Source organism: Sclerotinia sclerotiorum, genomic scaffold (genome assembly GCF_000146945.2).
Source record: "Sclerotinia sclerotiorum 1980 UF-70 scaffold_26 genomic scaffold, whole genome shotgun sequence".
Lineage (NCBI taxonomy): Eukaryota > Fungi > Ascomycota > Leotiomycetes > Helotiales > Sclerotiniaceae > Sclerotinia > Sclerotinia sclerotiorum.
In genome coordinates, this window is record NW_001820810.1 from 183310 (window position 1) to 200238 (window position 16929).

The 16929-nt window shown below is 41.5% G+C and overlaps 6 protein-coding genes across 6 annotated transcripts; 3 read left to right on the top strand and 3 right to left on the bottom strand.

The window, feature by feature from the left end:
- Nucleotides 1–2252: 2252 nt before the first annotated feature.
- Nucleotides 2253–4829, top strand: SS1G_13631 (hypothetical protein; the record flags this gene model as incomplete). The annotated part of the gene is made up of 2 exons (XM_001585342.1): nt 2253–3964; nt 4052–4829. 2 exons carry the CDS (start codon nt 2253–2255, stop codon nt 4827–4829), a joined length of 2490 nt encoding a protein of 829 aa, XP_001585392.1.
- Nucleotides 4830–6500: 1671 nt separating this feature from the next.
- On the top strand, nt 6501–7965 carry SS1G_13632 (hypothetical protein; the record flags this gene model as incomplete). The annotated part of the gene is made up of 4 exons (XM_001585343.1): nt 6501–6877; nt 6937–7209; nt 7284–7583; nt 7635–7965. 4 exons carry the CDS (start codon nt 6501–6503, stop codon nt 7963–7965), a joined length of 1281 nt encoding a protein of 426 aa, XP_001585393.1.
- A 1268-nt stretch (nt 7966–9233) lies between these two features.
- On the bottom strand, nt 9234–11081 carry SS1G_13633 (hypothetical protein; the record flags this gene model as incomplete). The annotated part of the gene is made up of 5 exons (XM_001585344.1): nt 9234–9340; nt 9389–9878; nt 9928–10259; nt 10331–10783; nt 10844–11081. 5 exons carry the CDS (start codon nt 11079–11081, stop codon nt 9234–9236), a joined length of 1620 nt encoding a protein of 539 aa, XP_001585394.1.
- Nucleotides 11082–11886: 805 nt separating this feature from the next.
- Nucleotides 11887–12384, bottom strand: SS1G_13634 (predicted protein; the record flags this gene model as incomplete). The annotated part of the gene is made up of 3 exons (XM_001585345.1): nt 11887–11999; nt 12114–12127; nt 12314–12384. The coding sequence occupies 3 exons, from the start codon at nt 12382–12384 to the stop codon at nt 11887–11889; spliced, it is 198 nt and encodes a 65-aa protein (XP_001585395.1).
- Nucleotides 12385–13555: 1171 nt separating this feature from the next.
- On the top strand, nt 13556–14224 carry SS1G_13635 (predicted protein; the record flags this gene model as incomplete). Its single annotated transcript, XM_001585346.1, has 1 exon — nt 13556–14224. The coding sequence occupies one exon, from the start codon at nt 13556–13558 to the stop codon at nt 14222–14224; it is 669 nt and encodes a 222-aa protein (XP_001585396.1).
- A 327-nt stretch (nt 14225–14551) lies between these two features.
- On the bottom strand, nt 14552–15678 carry SS1G_13636 (hypothetical protein; the record flags this gene model as incomplete). Its single annotated transcript, XM_001585347.1, has 4 exons — nt 14552–14926; nt 14978–15117; nt 15219–15344; nt 15417–15678. The coding sequence occupies 4 exons, from the start codon at nt 15676–15678 to the stop codon at nt 14552–14554; spliced, it is 903 nt and encodes a 300-aa protein (XP_001585397.1).
- Nucleotides 15679–16929: the final 1251 nt, after the last annotated feature.

Consider the following 16929-nt stretch of genomic DNA (forward strand, 5'->3'; position numbering starts at 1 on the left):
TATGATTGGTGGTGGATATTGTTTAGATGGGACTTTGTGCTATGGAATTGGGGTTTCAATGGTGATTGTGAGTTGAAAAGGGCAAGAGGTGAAATTGTATGATATGAGACGCTAGGTATGCTATGATAACCCTCCCGATACGTCATGCGCGAATGTTTAGATAGATACCTTCATTTTACATATATTAGCATGCGAGCATTGAGCAGTGTATTTGTCCAGATGAAATAAAATAAATGTTAGTGGTTGTTGATGTCTGGAATCTGGATGGATGGATAGATGGTTGGGGAAGTGCAGGTAATCTTATATATTTGCAAAATTTACAAGCAGCAAGGCAGGCTAACTCGCCCCGCTGTAGAACAAAAGGTTTTCTTGAACGATGGACGATGAACAAAAGTTGAAAATTTTCATAACTCACTTTGTCAATCTCGTGGGCTTATTTTTATGGTACTAAATCAATGGTTGGGCTCTTGTTTGGCTGGTTGAGTCTTCGATTCTCAAATCGACCCTAAGCAGCGTTTTGAGGTACTTCAATATCTCCTTTGTTGATATCGATCCAAGTGGAACGATTCGAGTAGAGGGTAATCTCAATCATGCGCTTCCAAAGTCTACTCTCAAGGAAATCAAAGATTTCTTTTCAGTCAACTGCATTAGCTACGACATTCATAGTCAGCGTTTTGAAGCACTTCTAAATTCATATGCTGGTTGGCCTTGAATGGAATTCTGCTCTGTTGATGTTTAGGCTGGGGAATTCTCAACAAACACATGTTGGCACCAAGTTGTCACGGAATCCAAATTGGATCAAATATGCAGAGGGGCGGTAGTAAGCCAGTGCTTGTCCAGGTGCTGAATTATGCGGAAAATCTGTTTATTCCTCGCAGTTCTGTGCGGAAAATGGTGGAAGATTTTTCGAACTGGGAGAATCTAGCCCACTATTTAGTTGTTTACATTTCCTTTATCTCTTTTATTTTCACTTGATATATAGTGTCTTTCCCTTACAACAGCATAGCACCGATCAGTGTTCCTTTATGAATGCTCTTACCCTCAACAGAGTGGTTCAATGCTCTGCTTTGTAGTTTACCAGTTCCATCTTGGAAGTAATGACATTAGTTCAGGCCTTCCATTTTCAACACTTGCTTTGTTGCATACATAATCAACGATAAAGACAGGGATCTAGCTAAGCTTGAAGTTACTGTCTTCCCCGTGCACATCAGCTGTTACGCAGTCTTTCTCAGGGTTCTTTAAGTAACATACAGCGATGGAGTGAGTAGGTATAAAAACGTCCTTTCAGATTTTTAGTTTGAAATCTCTATAATCTGAGCTATGTAGATTAGGATTTAATCCCCACAATTCTAGCGCATAACCCACGACTACTCCCGCTCAACTCAGCCAGGCAGAACGAGATCTAGTTTTCAGCCTCAGACATATAATCAAAAACTATTCAAGCTATATAAGATGATTTCTCTAAATTCCAGAATTTATGGGGCAATATTTGATTCTCGTGTAAATCTTTATTCGATGCTATCGGATCATTTTTCTTATCTAGCTTTACAGGACGAGGGGTTGTCAGATATTGCACTACTCGAGTCAAATGCTACTTTCAACCAAAATTTAACAGAGTATTTTAATGTTCCTCACTCAATCTTGAGTCGATTCTATTCAACCTGAACTCATTCAGTATTCAACGATGCTTCAGTCTCTGGTATCTCTGCGAGGCACGGGGTACTAGCAGCTAGGAATAGGTAACAAATAGAGTCATGTGTCCTGGACAGTCTGTTTGTGTTTTGCTTTCACCGGGTCATTGTCTCGCCGGATTTTCAGAGTGAACAACTAACGAAAGTCAAAATCCAAAATTCTGAAAAAAGGTTCTGCCCCTTCGCTTAACTGTGTGGCTTTGTAGTCATTTTCAACAGACTGCCGTACCTGCCGTACTTAATCAACTAGTATACTCATTGACGGCTGTACTCCATCCAATTTGGTTTTTGAGTGGCTGTAGTGCTGAACTAGCCCCATGCTCAATATATCGGTACGGTCACTACGTCTCTATAAGAGAATCTTCGAGCGTAAAAAAAACACTCTCTCTACCAACAACTACATAACACATACCTTCAATAGTTGACTTCCAAAAACTTCAAAATCAACTGTGCCACTCCAAACAGAACAAGAACAAGCTTTCGAGATCAGCCAGGTCTCCCTTTTACCAACTTCTAAGTTCGACCCAAACCTCTATCATACCGCCAGCAACAGTCGAGAAAATGGCGATTTGTGTATACTACCTCGTCGGCCGATGCTTAGCGGGAATCAAATGTCATCACAAGCACACAGGTCCAGCCTTCCCTACCCCATGCAAGAATTTCGTTCTCCACAACACCTGTACCTGGGGGGCGAGATGTCGATATGCGCACCCAACTCCGGTTGCCGCAGAAGATCCCGACCCTTCTCGTTCTTCCTGCAAAAACTTCCTTTCGAGACGCGGATGCAAGTTCGGATCCAAGTGCCTCAATTATCACCCAGGAGCCGTGAAAAAGGCAGATCCTAGCTCGATTCCAGCTCCGCCATCAACTCAATCCACCACAATTACACTGATAGCTTCGAAGGCTACAGATATTGTCAGTAGCATATTGACTCGGGATGAATTTGCTAGTATAGCGTTGGCTTCATTAACGGAATCTGATTCCACTCCTGATCTTCCATCACTTCAATCTATCACGGCAGCACCAGCAGGTTCGAAGGCCACAGACATTGCCAATGTCAAATTATCTCGGGATAAACCTGCTAGTACAGTGTCGACTCCATCAATTGAATCTAAGTCTACTGCAGGTCTTTCGCTACCTCAACCCACCATGACCAAAACGACAGCTTCAAAGGCTACAGACGTTGTCAATGTCAAATTATCTCAGGATAAATCTGCCAGTGAAATCTCAGCTCCATCAACGGAATTTAGCTCCACTCCAGATCTCTCACTACTTCCATCCACAACAACGAAATTGGCGGGTTCGAAGGCCACGGATACTGCCGATGTAAAATCTTCCGATGTTGAGGTTGACACAATGCTTGCTTCATTAGTGAATCCTAGTTCTGATGACGCTGCTACATCGCCACCAGCACAAACCCCTCTTTCACTTGATAGGGATCAGATGGATGCTACCTACATGAGAAATTCCTATGATGAATTTAATAGTACAAAGCCAGCTCCATCAATAAATCCTGGTTCTAATCTGACAGCTCCACCATCCCAATCACTCACATCTGTTCCAGCCAGTTTGAGCAACACAGACGAAATCGGTGACGCATCTTTGACGGATATTACGTCCGTTGGCGGTAGCTACGAGCTAGTTCGATCTACAACTCGAAGCCCATCCCTCATCGACAGCGAGTATGACACTTCGTTATCCACCGTTTCAGAAGAAGCGACTACAACCAAGCTAGTTCAATCTGACTCAGGTATAGATCTTGCTGATCGCGTGAATAACAATCAGCAATTTAACAATTTTGCGGATCAATCGGCTGCACCATTAATTACACCACCAAATGATTCTTCAACTGGCCTCGGATTAGTATCCGCAGTTCAGTCTGCCGATTTAGATCCTCCGACAAACCAGTTACCCAGTTTCATGGATGGGGTAACGCATGTCCATAGCCCGAATGACACTATTCTATCAACTGCTACAGAAGAGATATCGATTAGCCCATTGATTACAGCACCAATCAACCCTAATATTGAGCCTACACCAGCATCTGCAGTTGAAAGCACCAACCCAGATCTGCCAGCAAACGATTTCTTTTACAAGTTGATTGCAGCATCTGCGGCTGCGGATAAACAGCGTTTGGAGGAGACTTCATCCATTTCTACAAATGATCAAACAACTATTAATAAGCTCTCCCCTTCAGTCATAGACTGGTCAGCTGCAACAACACCCTCTAATCTTGAGCTAGAAGGACCTGGCATCTACGGGCGCGAAATTTGGTACGTATACCCTTAAAGTGCTCTATGTTTTCCCATCTCTAATCACACCTATTCCATGCTAACAAATTATTTTTATTACAGTCATAGTGTAGTTCTATGCACATGGCCCCAAGAGTGGAATATCCCAGCATTCGCCATAGTCGACGCTCTTACTAACCTAGCATCAACCTTTGGAGAAATCGTATGCCAACCATTTTATCGCAATGCCGGCTTCAGCCACTCCCTTCAATTCAAATTTCAACATCCTCATGAGGCGGCTGCGGCTTCTGCACAATTGAACAATCAGTATATCAACGTTGCTGGTACATATATGAGTGTTCAGACCTCAGTTACTCACCAAATCACAGTCACATACATGATACCTCAATACATCATCGAGTCACTAGGTCGCCACGGTCAAGGAAATCTCTACACACTCTTCGAGCAAAACTTTTGTCAGCTTCAGTGGAATAATTTCCATCGTTATTACTTATCCGGTGAACTAGTTACCGAAGTTACGATTATGGGTATGTACGAGGGACAGGTGGCGCAGTGCAAAGCTGTCCTTGAGGACCTTATTAGAGGTAGAGTGTTGACTCATGAGGAAGGTGATAATAGACCTCTTTGGCACGACTTTTTCCATACAGAAGAGGGAACAAAGTGGCTTAGAGAGAAGACGGAGGATGCTTTTTATTTGAGGGTGCGGGCGGTGAGAATGGCGAATTTAAATGTTTTGATGATTTATGGATCGAGTGAGTTGACGAGAAATGAATTTGGAGGGATAGTTAAGAAGAAGATTGCGGGGTTGGTGGAAGGAGATAAGAAGACTGCGGAAATTAGTGCTGTGGTAGCTGAGGAGGTGAGATTGATGAGATTGAGAGTTTAGGGGGGGGGGGGTTTAGGAATGCTTTGTTCGGAGGTTTTAAGCTAGGAGGGAAGGAAGGATAGTGATAGGTTACATGCTTTTATGACTTCTTTGCGGAATTCTATTAGTGTTATTTCTTTGAAAAAAAAAAAAAAAAAAAAAAAAATATGGGATATATGAGATGCACTTACAGTGACAAAGTGAATATATTTTCCATGTAGCTTTTCGACGATTTGGGTTTTAAGGGGAGGGGAGAACTTGCGAGAGGTTATAATATTGGCAATCCCAACATGCGATTTCCTTCCGTTAGCGATCTGCTTTTCTTCTTGAGCGAAGAGCTTGTCTCAATGTTGGATGTTCTTTATGTGTGCAGCCTTCGGCTTGGGAGGAGCTTCTAACAGATGGGAAAGGGTTACTTTGATAGGCATCGAAAAGTCCATCGTAGGGGGTAATTCCTCGGGCCATATCAAACAGCGTTGTCGAAAGTCAACGGGAATGTTGTGATGTGCAAGCCATTTATCACCGAGTATGATATCATGATTTCCTAGCTTTAAAATCAAGAAGGGCAGTTGATCGATCCGTCGATCGTCGATTCGCAAAGACAAAATGATAATATAAGAAATCAAGGGACCCAATGTATCATCAAAACCTTTAGATTAGGTTTGTTAAGAGGGATGGGGTCAACTTCCAAGAAAGAAAAAGCAGTATAGGTATAGCGAATATCAATAAATGCGAAACTGGTTATCCTTTGATTTCGCAGTGATCTTTTGGAGCTTCAGATTACCAGGGCAATCAGGGTATTTGTGTTCAACCTTGTTGCATTTGTAGCACCTACCGACATTAGGATCAGCCTTGTTGGTGCGATCGTGGTTCTCCCTTTGGTGTGGTTGTCGACGCTGGAGCACGGAATTGAGGTCTTGGCTTATTTGGGTCGAACAGGTTGGTAGGGAAGGCATTACGGTTGTTACTTGTAGGGTTCGATTTAATGTTTTACTTTTATTGAATCAATCTTGTTTATACAAGTTTGGGGGTAGAAATAGCGAAGAAGCCCGAAATTGATATCGAGTTTTACCTAAAAGCAAGCATATCAACGAGCTTTCCGATTTTAATCCTGTAAAAGTTTTAATTGGAGATTTCAATACATTTCTATGTGAATATAGTAAGTTTAGAATAATATAAAAACTATATCTAAGTAAATCACATAGAATTCAAAAGGCTCTTTCGATTATAATAAAAATATAAAATTCTAAACTAAAAAAATAAGAGAATAAGAGAATAAGAGAATAAGAGAATAAAAGAATAAAGTTAATAAGAAATCTCAAAGAAAATTCGGTTCCCTTATCTTAAAAACCCTTATCAATCAATTCCTCATGTGACCTAAGTGAAGGTCCGTCACAAGTTGGTTCAGACAGCGATGATTGAAGGATCATGGGAAAATGCACGGAAGGCTGATGAGGCTCGCACGATAACACTAGTAAATCAGAAAATTTAAAAGATAATGACAAATTAAAATGACATTTTAACATATTTCAAGTTTCGACCTTGCTGAATTGGTATTACGGCACTTAAGCGCTCCAATGATAACCCGTGCATACTACGTTGCATCACAACCTAGTCGACTCATAATGGCATTTGACTTACAACGACTTCTCCTCTCTCCTCCTCCCAGCGCACTCTTCCAAGAGCACAGATATGGAGGAAGCACCAGCACCACAGGCCTCTCCCTTGCTGGCTGATTCGGCTCAACCTCAGGATGCCGCTCAGGATATCAATCCCTGGAGCGTTAGCGGTGCCGTTGTCGACGGAAAGCTGAAGGAGATTGACTACAATCGACTCGTCCAAACTTTTGGAACACAATTGATCTCCACCGACCTCCTGGAGCGCTTCGAGCGAGTGACAGGCCATCCGGTGCATCCTTTCCTTCGGCGAAATCTCGTCTTCAGCCATAGGGACCTTGACTGGATTCTTAGTCGGCATGAGAAGGGCGAGCCCTTTTTCTTGTACACCGGTCGGGGACCTAGTAGCGACAGCATGCACCTGGGCCATATGGTTCCCTTCACATTTACCAAGTGGGTAGCTTTTTTATTTCATGGCGATGGGTCCAAGAAATACTGATTATTATGCTCAGGTGGTTGCAAGATGTTTTTGATGTGCCTCTGGTCATCATGATGACCGACGACGAGAAAATCATCTTCGGCAAAAAAGCTCACACTTTGGAGGAGATGCGAGCATTCACCCGCCAAAATGCCAAAGACATTTTGGCCGTAGGTTTCGACCTGAAAAAGACATTCTTATTTAGTGACTTCGACTTCATGGGCAAAGCTTTCTACGAAAATGTGGTGCAGATATCTCGCCTCATCACGTACAATACGAGTAAAGCAGTCTTTGGCTTCAATGACAGGTACCACAATCCCTTTATGCCATCGTGTTTGCAGGGGAAGCATTTACTGATCCTCTGTTGCGCCCTCGTTACAGTGATAACATTGGCAAATCTCACTACGTTGCAGTTCAATCAGCTACAGCCTTTGCAACCACTTTCCCTCACATCTTCGGACCAGACCAGAAAAAAAACGCCAAAATCCCCTCTCTCATCCCATGCGCGATCGATCAAGATCCCTATTTCCGCGTCTGTCGCGATGTAGCACCGCGTCTCGATTACTGCAAACCGGCATTGATCCACGCTAAATTCTTCCCGGCACTACAAGGCCCTGGATCCAAAATGAGTGCTTCCATTGATTCCAGCGCCATTTTCATGAATGACACCATGAAGCAAATGTACGTCTCATTCTGAAAAATAGCTAGGATATCTCCTAATCGTGTCTACAGTGAGAAGAAAATTAATAAGTATGCATTTTCTGGTGGTCGTGACACATTGGAGGAGCAACGTCGATTGGGTGGTAATCCAGACGTGGACGTTTCCTATCAATATCTCAGTTTCTTCTCCGATGATGATGAGGAACTCGAGCAGATCCGGACTGGCTACGTGAAAGGAGAGCTTCTCACGGGCGAATTGAAGAAGAAATGCATCGTCAAGCTGCAAGAATTTGTGAAGGCGTATCAAGCTCGTCGTGCAACAATTACGGACGAGCTGCTTGATGAGTTTATGAAGGTGCGGCCTCTTGTGTGGCATCAGGGTGGAAGAAATTCGGGTAGATGACTATGAAAATGATAATGAATTCAATGATAGAATGATATATTTAAAATATTTGAGATCTCCCGGGCAGATTTTGTCCAGCGGTTCAAATCCCCCATCCTCATCCTCTCCCATCTGTTACGAGGTTTGCCGTCTAGATCACGTGGAAGTGCTCTAGGCTCTCGAGATGGTTTATAACTAGGCGTCAAGCAGGGACTTAAAGTAATGACAATAATGCAATTCGTAACTAATAGTAGAGTATACTAAATGATCGATCTTGAGCACGAAGCTCTATACAAAGGAAATCCATCTTGATTATATAGTCCTTCATGCTTCCATGATTACTGGTGATCCTTCATGATCATTAGTGATCATCTATATCGTGATCCTTAGTGATCCTTAATGATCACCAGTGATCACCTATACCGTGATCCTTAGTGATCCTTAATGATCACTACTGATCATTTGTGATCACGTGTCTTGGTAGTTGTGTAGCCCGTCGTAACACCATCCTATCCTAGGCCCAAAAAGGAGGCCTTATATCCTGTAAATTTTATAAATATCCTTATTCTATCTATTCTTTAAAAAAATCGAATTTATCTCATTTTAAATAAAAAGATATAAATAATATTACATAATATATATCAAAGAAATAATAAATTGTTACAACGGATCTCACATACCTAACATCACGTGATTAGCATCATGTGATATGAGGATCCCAGTAGGCTCAGCTGTCCCAGTACAACTGGGACAACTGGGAGCACTAGGACGCATGCCACGATGGTCTATATAATCAAGATGGATTTCCTTTGTATAGAGCTTCGTGCTCAAGATCAATCATTTAGTATACTCTACTATTAGTTACGAATTGCATATCATTATTGTCATTACTTAGGTCCCTGCTTGACGCCTAGTTATAAACCACCTCGAGAGCCTGGAGCACTTCCACGTGATCTAGACGGCAAACCTCGTAACATAAATTAATCTTAATATTAAAGAATATAATAAATTATAAATCGAAAATAAATTAATTTATAAAAAGAAAGGATTTAATAGATTATTATTATAAAAATATAATTTTTTATAAGATAATAATAAGATTACAATTATAATAGGAATAACTTTAGATTCATCTTTTTTTCTCCTATTCTATTCTGAATTCTATATATCCTATTATATCCTCAAAAATTTTTATATCTTTATCCTACTTATCCTTCAAGTTAAAATTATCCTGCTTATCTTTAATTCAAGAATAGGATAGGATGGGAGATATGAAACACTGATTTTGTCTAACTGATTGGCTCAACAGTAAATGGTACTTCGCTCTCCAGGCTTTCCACTCGGCCTAGCAAGAATTCCAAATGTCTGAACGCCGCACTAGGTTGATACTGGGGAACTGAAAACCACATTAGTTTGCGTTGACCCACGATCTGGGCTGACTTACTCATATGTCCGCACAAATTGACTTCCACAAACGTCAACCCTCTTTCCGACCTTGTTCGACCCATGATTCCTGACGCGGCTGACATGTTTGCATCCGGCGGGACATAAAACGTCCCATCAATCGGACCTTGAAAGCCTTGCTGCCCACTCCACGTCATATTCTGGATCGCAAGGAGCGTCGCGTTTGGGAGAATCGTGTAGTCCATGTCACCTTGGCCAATAATGGCTCGACTGACCTTTTCGATGACCCGTGGCAAAACCGTCTGACTGGTCCACAGACCAGCGGCGGCCGTCAGATCGGTGTCGTTGACGAAAACCGGGTTGTTCGTGCACTCGGACCAGGTATAGTTAGGAGCATGAATAGCCTTTTGGACTTCGGGTCGGTTGAAATAGATAGATGCGCCAGCTGGAACGTAGCTGTATGCCCCAGGGGAGCCGAGTACATCCCAAAGATTTGGACATGTCGTCGCTAGATGATAGGGGTCCCAACACTGCCTTTGGTGAGCAATAACTAGGAAAATAGGAGAGAGAAGCGCTTACCGGGTTGGGAATGAAAGCATTGTCTCCGATGGTATAGTACAGATCACAACCCGAGGGAGCGGGTGGCATCGGCCCAATTGGAGGAAAAGTCATATATTTCTCGATGAAATCGGTCGCGCCGCATGACTTGGCTCGTGTACGAATTTCATCAGCAAACGTTTGATTGAATGCAAACAGCTTCGACCAAGTCTCGTACGTAGAATATGCAAAGAGCTCTCTCTCGACATCATTGGATGCAATGGTCGGGTCATAAATCATGATGCCGTCCAGGTTGTAAAGACTGGTATCATTTGCATCTAACATTGCGTTCGCAATGTAAGGAACGAACATTCCTGCAACTCAGAAGGTCAGTGGTTTACGGCCTATTTGACCAGAGAAACAGAGTACAGAAGGCATCACGAACCAGCATACGACTCTCCCGTTAGGTAAATTTTCTTGCCCTGAAGTCCGAACAGCTCCACAAAATTCTTCATGAAACCTAAGAATTGTGTAGCTACATCCACTTCTGAAGTCACATTTGCCTGACCAACCGAGAAGCCTGTCCCGAGAGGTTGATCGATCCAGATCATGTTAGTGAGACGGTGCCAACTGTATGGATTGGAGACGGGCTTGAAGGTGCCATACTGCCATAGAAAGGGCCCGTTCTCTTGGAGGAAGCCTTCCAGTGAGCTACATCCTGGGCCGCCGTTCAACCATATGGTGATCTCCTCAGTCGCATCAGGATTCGTCGAGGGGAAAAACCAGAAGTAGAGTTTCCGGTCCTCGTCGGGGAGACTGGAAATTGGGAGTAGACCAGCATATGACTCTCCCACGTCAAATTCAACATCTGGGATCGCGGAACCATCCACGGCGAAGGCTGTAAGAATGGCATCTTATCAGCATCTACAATTATATCCTGAAGTCAAGTCAGACGAACCTTTTGTTTGCTCATTCAAATATTGTCCACTACGCCTCTCGACACTCTGATGCTGCGAGTCCTTAGCCGAGTGAGCTGCTTGGTGTAGGCGGCGCTGCTCATGGAATGCAGCATGGCCACGGCCAGGACCACCATAGCTACTGAAAGCTCCTGCTGCTACGCTTGAAGCCCGCAGCAGCCACAACAGCCAGTATGCTACGGCCGCAATGCTTCTCGGCCACATCTTACGCTCTCTCATCGTTCAATGGAGTCAATTATGCACCTCACTATTGAACTCTCAGTGATAAAATTGGCACGGGATTTGAGGATCGTAATTGGAAAAACTCAATTAATTGGTACGTGTCATGTTATTGTTCTAGGTCTAACACAAAGATGGCCTATTATGTAGGTATAGCCAGTATCTCACCGTCTTTCCCGGTGCATTTCCTAGCTAAATGGACGCCTGAGCCAAGACTACTGATTTCTTAGTCCATTTACATATCTCGAAGTAAAATTAAAATTCAACCTCAAAATACTATAACCTCAAGTTGAAGTATAATTTATAAAACTGGACTTGCTATAATTGTGACAAATTAGAATACCAATTTTTATCGTTCCGGTGCTAGAATTTGAGCCCAGAATATTTCCCATACAAATTTCGGTGATTCGGCTAGACGAGAAACATCCATCAATTACGATTAGACTACGCAGAAATAACCCACAACCCACAGGTACCCACGGATAATCTGCTCTATAGATTACCCACCAAGACTATTATCTGTTTTATAAATTATCTATTGAGACTTTAAAATAATCTAATCTATATAAGTTATTTATTAATTATTTATATAAATATTAATATAATATTAACATAATATTGATACAATTTTATAATTGATAAAAAAATTAATATAAATACTATAATTTTAAGTTTGGATTATATAATAATCCGAAAATAGTTTCAAATTTTAAATGAGGCATTTAAAATCTATAAATAATCTATAAATATCTATTCAGGTTTCTCAATAATCTATCCTGTAAACAGATAATCCATAGATTAGCCATTAGGTCGATAACTCGCTCTGCGGGTACCTGTTGCGCGGCCTAATTACGATATCTACTGGTGGAGTCACTGAGGATACACCAGGTGTCGCTAAAGCCCTGCGGGAACCAAAAACTGCCGAAAGCGGCACGTGTGCATTTATATTATATAAGGTTGTAATTCGGAGTGGCATTTATTTAATACTCGTGCGGCCAATAAGTATAAAACACTCCACTATTAAGCACATACCACAAGATGGTAAACTATAAAGAAATTAGTGGCCACCTATAAGTGGACGTGTTTTCTACTTTCTGGCAGCATGAGTAGTTTGTTATCGCGACTCGCTAAGGCGGGGCTAAGTACACCTTCCTATGCCGGTTAATGGGTAAAGGGAGGATTGTTTTCCTTGCCTTCATCAGTGCTTATGGTGCTTTATCAGTAAGACCTACTCGTGCTGCCAGAAAGTATATGGCTGCTGTCCACTTAAATATGGGCCACTATTCCTCTTGTAGTTTACCATTATGTGGTATGTGCTTAGAAGTGGATAGCCATATGCTTACTGGTAGCACGAGTAGAATGACAACTCACTTTCCCACTTGCCACAAAATGGCGCGAGATTCGGCCCCATAGCACGATCTGACATGCATAAATAAACTTTGAGTTGATCTCGCCAAGAAAACCAATCAAGCTTTCATCAAGCTTTCGTTTAGTACCTGCCCAGCTTATCAAGTAGGGTTCTTGTCAATTTGCCATGATGGCACGAAACACACTTGATGAGCAACAACGCGCGCTTTGCGTTTCCCCCTCACCCCAGAAAAATTATTGAGTCAAGCGATTGTTGTCTTCGAAGCGGAAGGTGGCATCAGAGTGTGAATACGAGTAAGGTAGAATTCCTTGAAGGATGTACGATCTGCATGATAGTCCCTTCCTGAACCGTGCAATTAGAACAATAGGCAGACTGCACAGAAATAATCCGCAATCTGCGGGTACCTGTGGATAATCTGCCATGTGAGTTATTTATCAAAACTATTATTCATTTTGCAAATTACTCATTGCAATTTTAAAATAATCCGATCTATATAGGTTATTTGCGGATTATTCACAAATAATCTATTTAATTATAGGTTAATAAATTATTTATAGATTACAAGATTAATTATATAAATATTGATATAGTATTAATATAATTTTATAATTAACATAAAAATTAATATGAATATTATAAATTTAAATTTGGATTATATAATAATTCAAGTATAATTTCAAATTTTAAACAAGGAATCTATAATTCATAAATAATTTATAGATTGATGAATAATCTACAGATAATCCACAATTAATCTACAAATATTCATTTATATTTCTCAATAACATACTCCGCAAACAAATAACCCACGGATTATCCATTAGATCGATAACCTGCCCCGCGAGTACCCGTTGCGCAGCCTAACAGTAGGTAAGACCTTGAGATGTACATACTGCATGAACAAAGGATGTTTTTCCGGCCGATGGCGGAATGGCGAGGAAGAGGGGTTAAATGCTCTCCCATCGTAGTAGTGATCATGAATCTTTTCGATTCCGAGTGGCATACAGTTCCTTCAAAGTCCTAGCCCTTCTAGTGCAAAAATCCAAGAGCACCCAACATTAGAATGAATCAATCTACCAAACAAGATGGGCTCTCTGAGCCTCTGATGTCCGACTCCGATTCTGAAGCTGAAGCAAAACCTCAGACCCGATTTCCAAAACAGATGACCAAGAAGAACCGCACTCAGATCCTTCTTTTCGTCCTCCTGGGAGTTCTTGTTACATCGTTGCTATGGAGCTTGGTTGTTATCGCCCTTCTTAGTCAGGCACGAAGAGCGAACTCGCAATCCTCGTATGACGGAAGTCTTGAACTCAGCAAAGGAGGAGACTCTCAGAAATCGGGTACATCGTCTATCAACATTCTCCATTGCGGTGATAGCCCCGATGAGGCGAGAGCAATGGGTTGCAAGTTTCAAATCCATACCTATGCATGGGTTCCCGCACCGTGCTTCGATCCAGTCTTGCAAGAGGAATGGCTGAATCTTCGAGACTGGGAGTACTATACCGACAAGTACGACGAAGGCGAGCAGGTGGACATCTCTGTGGCCTTGGCGGGGGAGAGAAATCTATATTCGACGTGGGGTCAACACATTGAGCACTGTGCCTTTACATGGAGGAAATTCACTCGTTCACAGTCAGGCTCGGGGGTTTTGTTGACTAATCGAGATCTCTCTTACGAACATGTTCATCATTGTTCAGATGCACTGCGGACGAAGTTTGAGCATCCATGGACCGACGTGAATACGAGGGTGAAGGTGGAATTTCATATGTGCTAGACAGATTTAGCCACGGAATTGGGGCGGAGGGACAGAATTTCAATCTTTAGATCATCTTGCTGTGTCAAAACTTAAGCCTAAATTCAATTGCAATTCATTTCGCTCCTAATTTCAGAAAGCCAAACATGAATGTGAATGTGTATGCTAGAAACATGCTTGCTCTGCTGTCCACTCAGAAAATATATTTCTCATTCAGTTATGTAAGAATATTTTTCTCATTCAGTTGTGTAAGAATATATTTCTCATTCAGTCGTGTAAGAATATATTTCTCATTCAGTTATGTAAGGAGACATACTACGGATTTTCTATATACAAGGAAACCTAAACTTAGAATATACTATGGCTATGGCTATGGCTATCCTCATGATGTCCAGAGTGGCCGGCCATTCCTTTCGCCTTGTCCTGTTCCTTGGCCATCTGCTGCGCCGTGCCATTAAAAACCACGTGCTCCTTCACCCAGTCCACAATAGGCTCCCACTTCCGACATTTGTGTAAAGTGTTGAAGCTGGGACTTTCACCATCGAAGCCATCCGGATCGTTCCAAATGAGGTACGGAGTAACATCCGCAGTGCACATCAAATTCATCCGCAATGTCTCGATGCAATGATCGACGTGCCAACGCACCATTTCTGGTCCACCGTGCCAGGACGACTCGTTGCTGTAGTCCCAGTCATCTTTGTAGGTGTATTGTCGAATGAGATTCTGAAACACTAACTTAGCCAACTAGATCTGAAATGATCCAGACATACATACCAGGCAATGGATTTGATGGAACCCCTCCAGTAAGCCGACAGTAGGACTATCAGGCACCCCCGGATTGACACGACGCCAGTCGATGTCCTTTGACTGATTCAGAGCCTCGATTTTATTAATAGGAACCGGAAATGCCCCATCTGTACACGAGTCAGAGCTGTCCTTTGCCAGTATCTTTGTGACATATCCACTGTGCAGGACTGCTATTCAAAAATAAATTTTCAGCGAGGACTGGACTTACATTTCCACAAATCCGTCCATGCCTGTTCAAGTCCAGCATTCGGCTTTCCTCGGTATTTCGTAGGCGCCGTAGAGAACTCGTTTTCGAAAGTGACCCATTCATATTCAACGGCATCCATGACCGGTGCTATTTGGAAAGTACAATTTAGCAATTTCTTCAGCAAAACCTCAACAATCAATAACTTCACCATATACTTACAGTATGCAGCCATTCTCGTAGAGCACTCTCGGTCCGTTGGGCCAAGCGAATGCATGACCACCGACCCAAAGAAAAGGGCTATAGAAGCAACAAATAGCCCAGTATTCAAACACAAAGCCCAACGTGGAATTGAAGCTGGCTCTCGCTGGTAGGTGTGATCCATTTCCTCGGCTGTAGGACTGTCAAGGAAGGGAGAAGTCTGTTCGTCCATTGACGAGTTTTGCGACAACGGGCTGAAAGCTTTCTTCTCTTCCGCTGCCATTCTTTTGCTTGAATTCCATGGAGCCATCTTCTATGTGAGAGTTTAGCGTAGGAGAACGAGTTGATCGGGAGAAATTGAAGGAAAGAAATGAGGGTTGAACGACTTCAGATTCGAAGTTGTTTTTAGGATGGGTTCTTTAGTTAGCCGCGGGTCAGCACAATATTGACTCAAGTCAGTTAACAACTAGCTACTTATTACCATGCGGGTTAGCGCAATATTGACTCAAGTCAGTACTGGAGTTTCAAAGGGAGGTTCCTTTTACGGAGGTAAATCGGTTAAGCCGATTTGTCTCTGCGCAAAAGACTCTGGATGATCTTCACTGTTGACAAGTAAAATCATGAACAAGATAAGCATTATTCATGCAGTGGAGTAAGGATATCGGTCTTGTGGTTTCAGAAGGTACAGCTTGAAATGATAAGCTTTACCTAATGCGGTACAAGGTAGTTGTTGTGCTTCTAAGCGCTAATGCGGGCGGCTGGAGAGGTAGCATTATCTCAGCAAACTCTATTTCAATAACCCTAATCCAAGGATGTACATTAAGGTTACAGGCGATTTATGGATCAATGTACGTACAGCTCATATTTTTTTCAGTACGCCACTGATCTACAATATGCAAAAAAGTATATTCCGAAATCGGTAGCGTTGAGAAAGTGGAATGAAGCAGTAGGGGTTGGAGACGAAGCTTCGCCAACTCAGCATAAGCTGTGCAGAAATAACCTGCAACCTGCAGGTACCTACGGATAATCTGCCCCATAAATTGTTTACAAGAATTATAACCCACTTTACAGATTATCTATTAGGATTTTAAAATAATTTGTTTTATTAATGAGTATTTATAAATACTTACAAATATTTGTTTATTTATAGATTATATTAAATATATATAATATTAATATAATTTCATAATTAATATAAAAATTATAATAAATATTCAAAATAACAATTTTTTAACTTTCAATACCTCGTTTAATAATTGTTAGTAATTGAAATATAACAATTTCTTTTTTAAATGTTATATAGATTTTAAGAATCTGAATTATACTATATTTCAAATTTTTTCAATTTGATATATAATCTTTTAATCATATATTAAATAAATAGATAAGAATAATAAAATAATAATTAAAAACAAAATATAATTTTTTATTAAAATTTTAATTCATTTTTGAATATCAAATTATAAAAGAATTATTCAATATTATTAAATAATAATTAAATATTTGAATCGTTTAAAAACTAAAATATATTTAT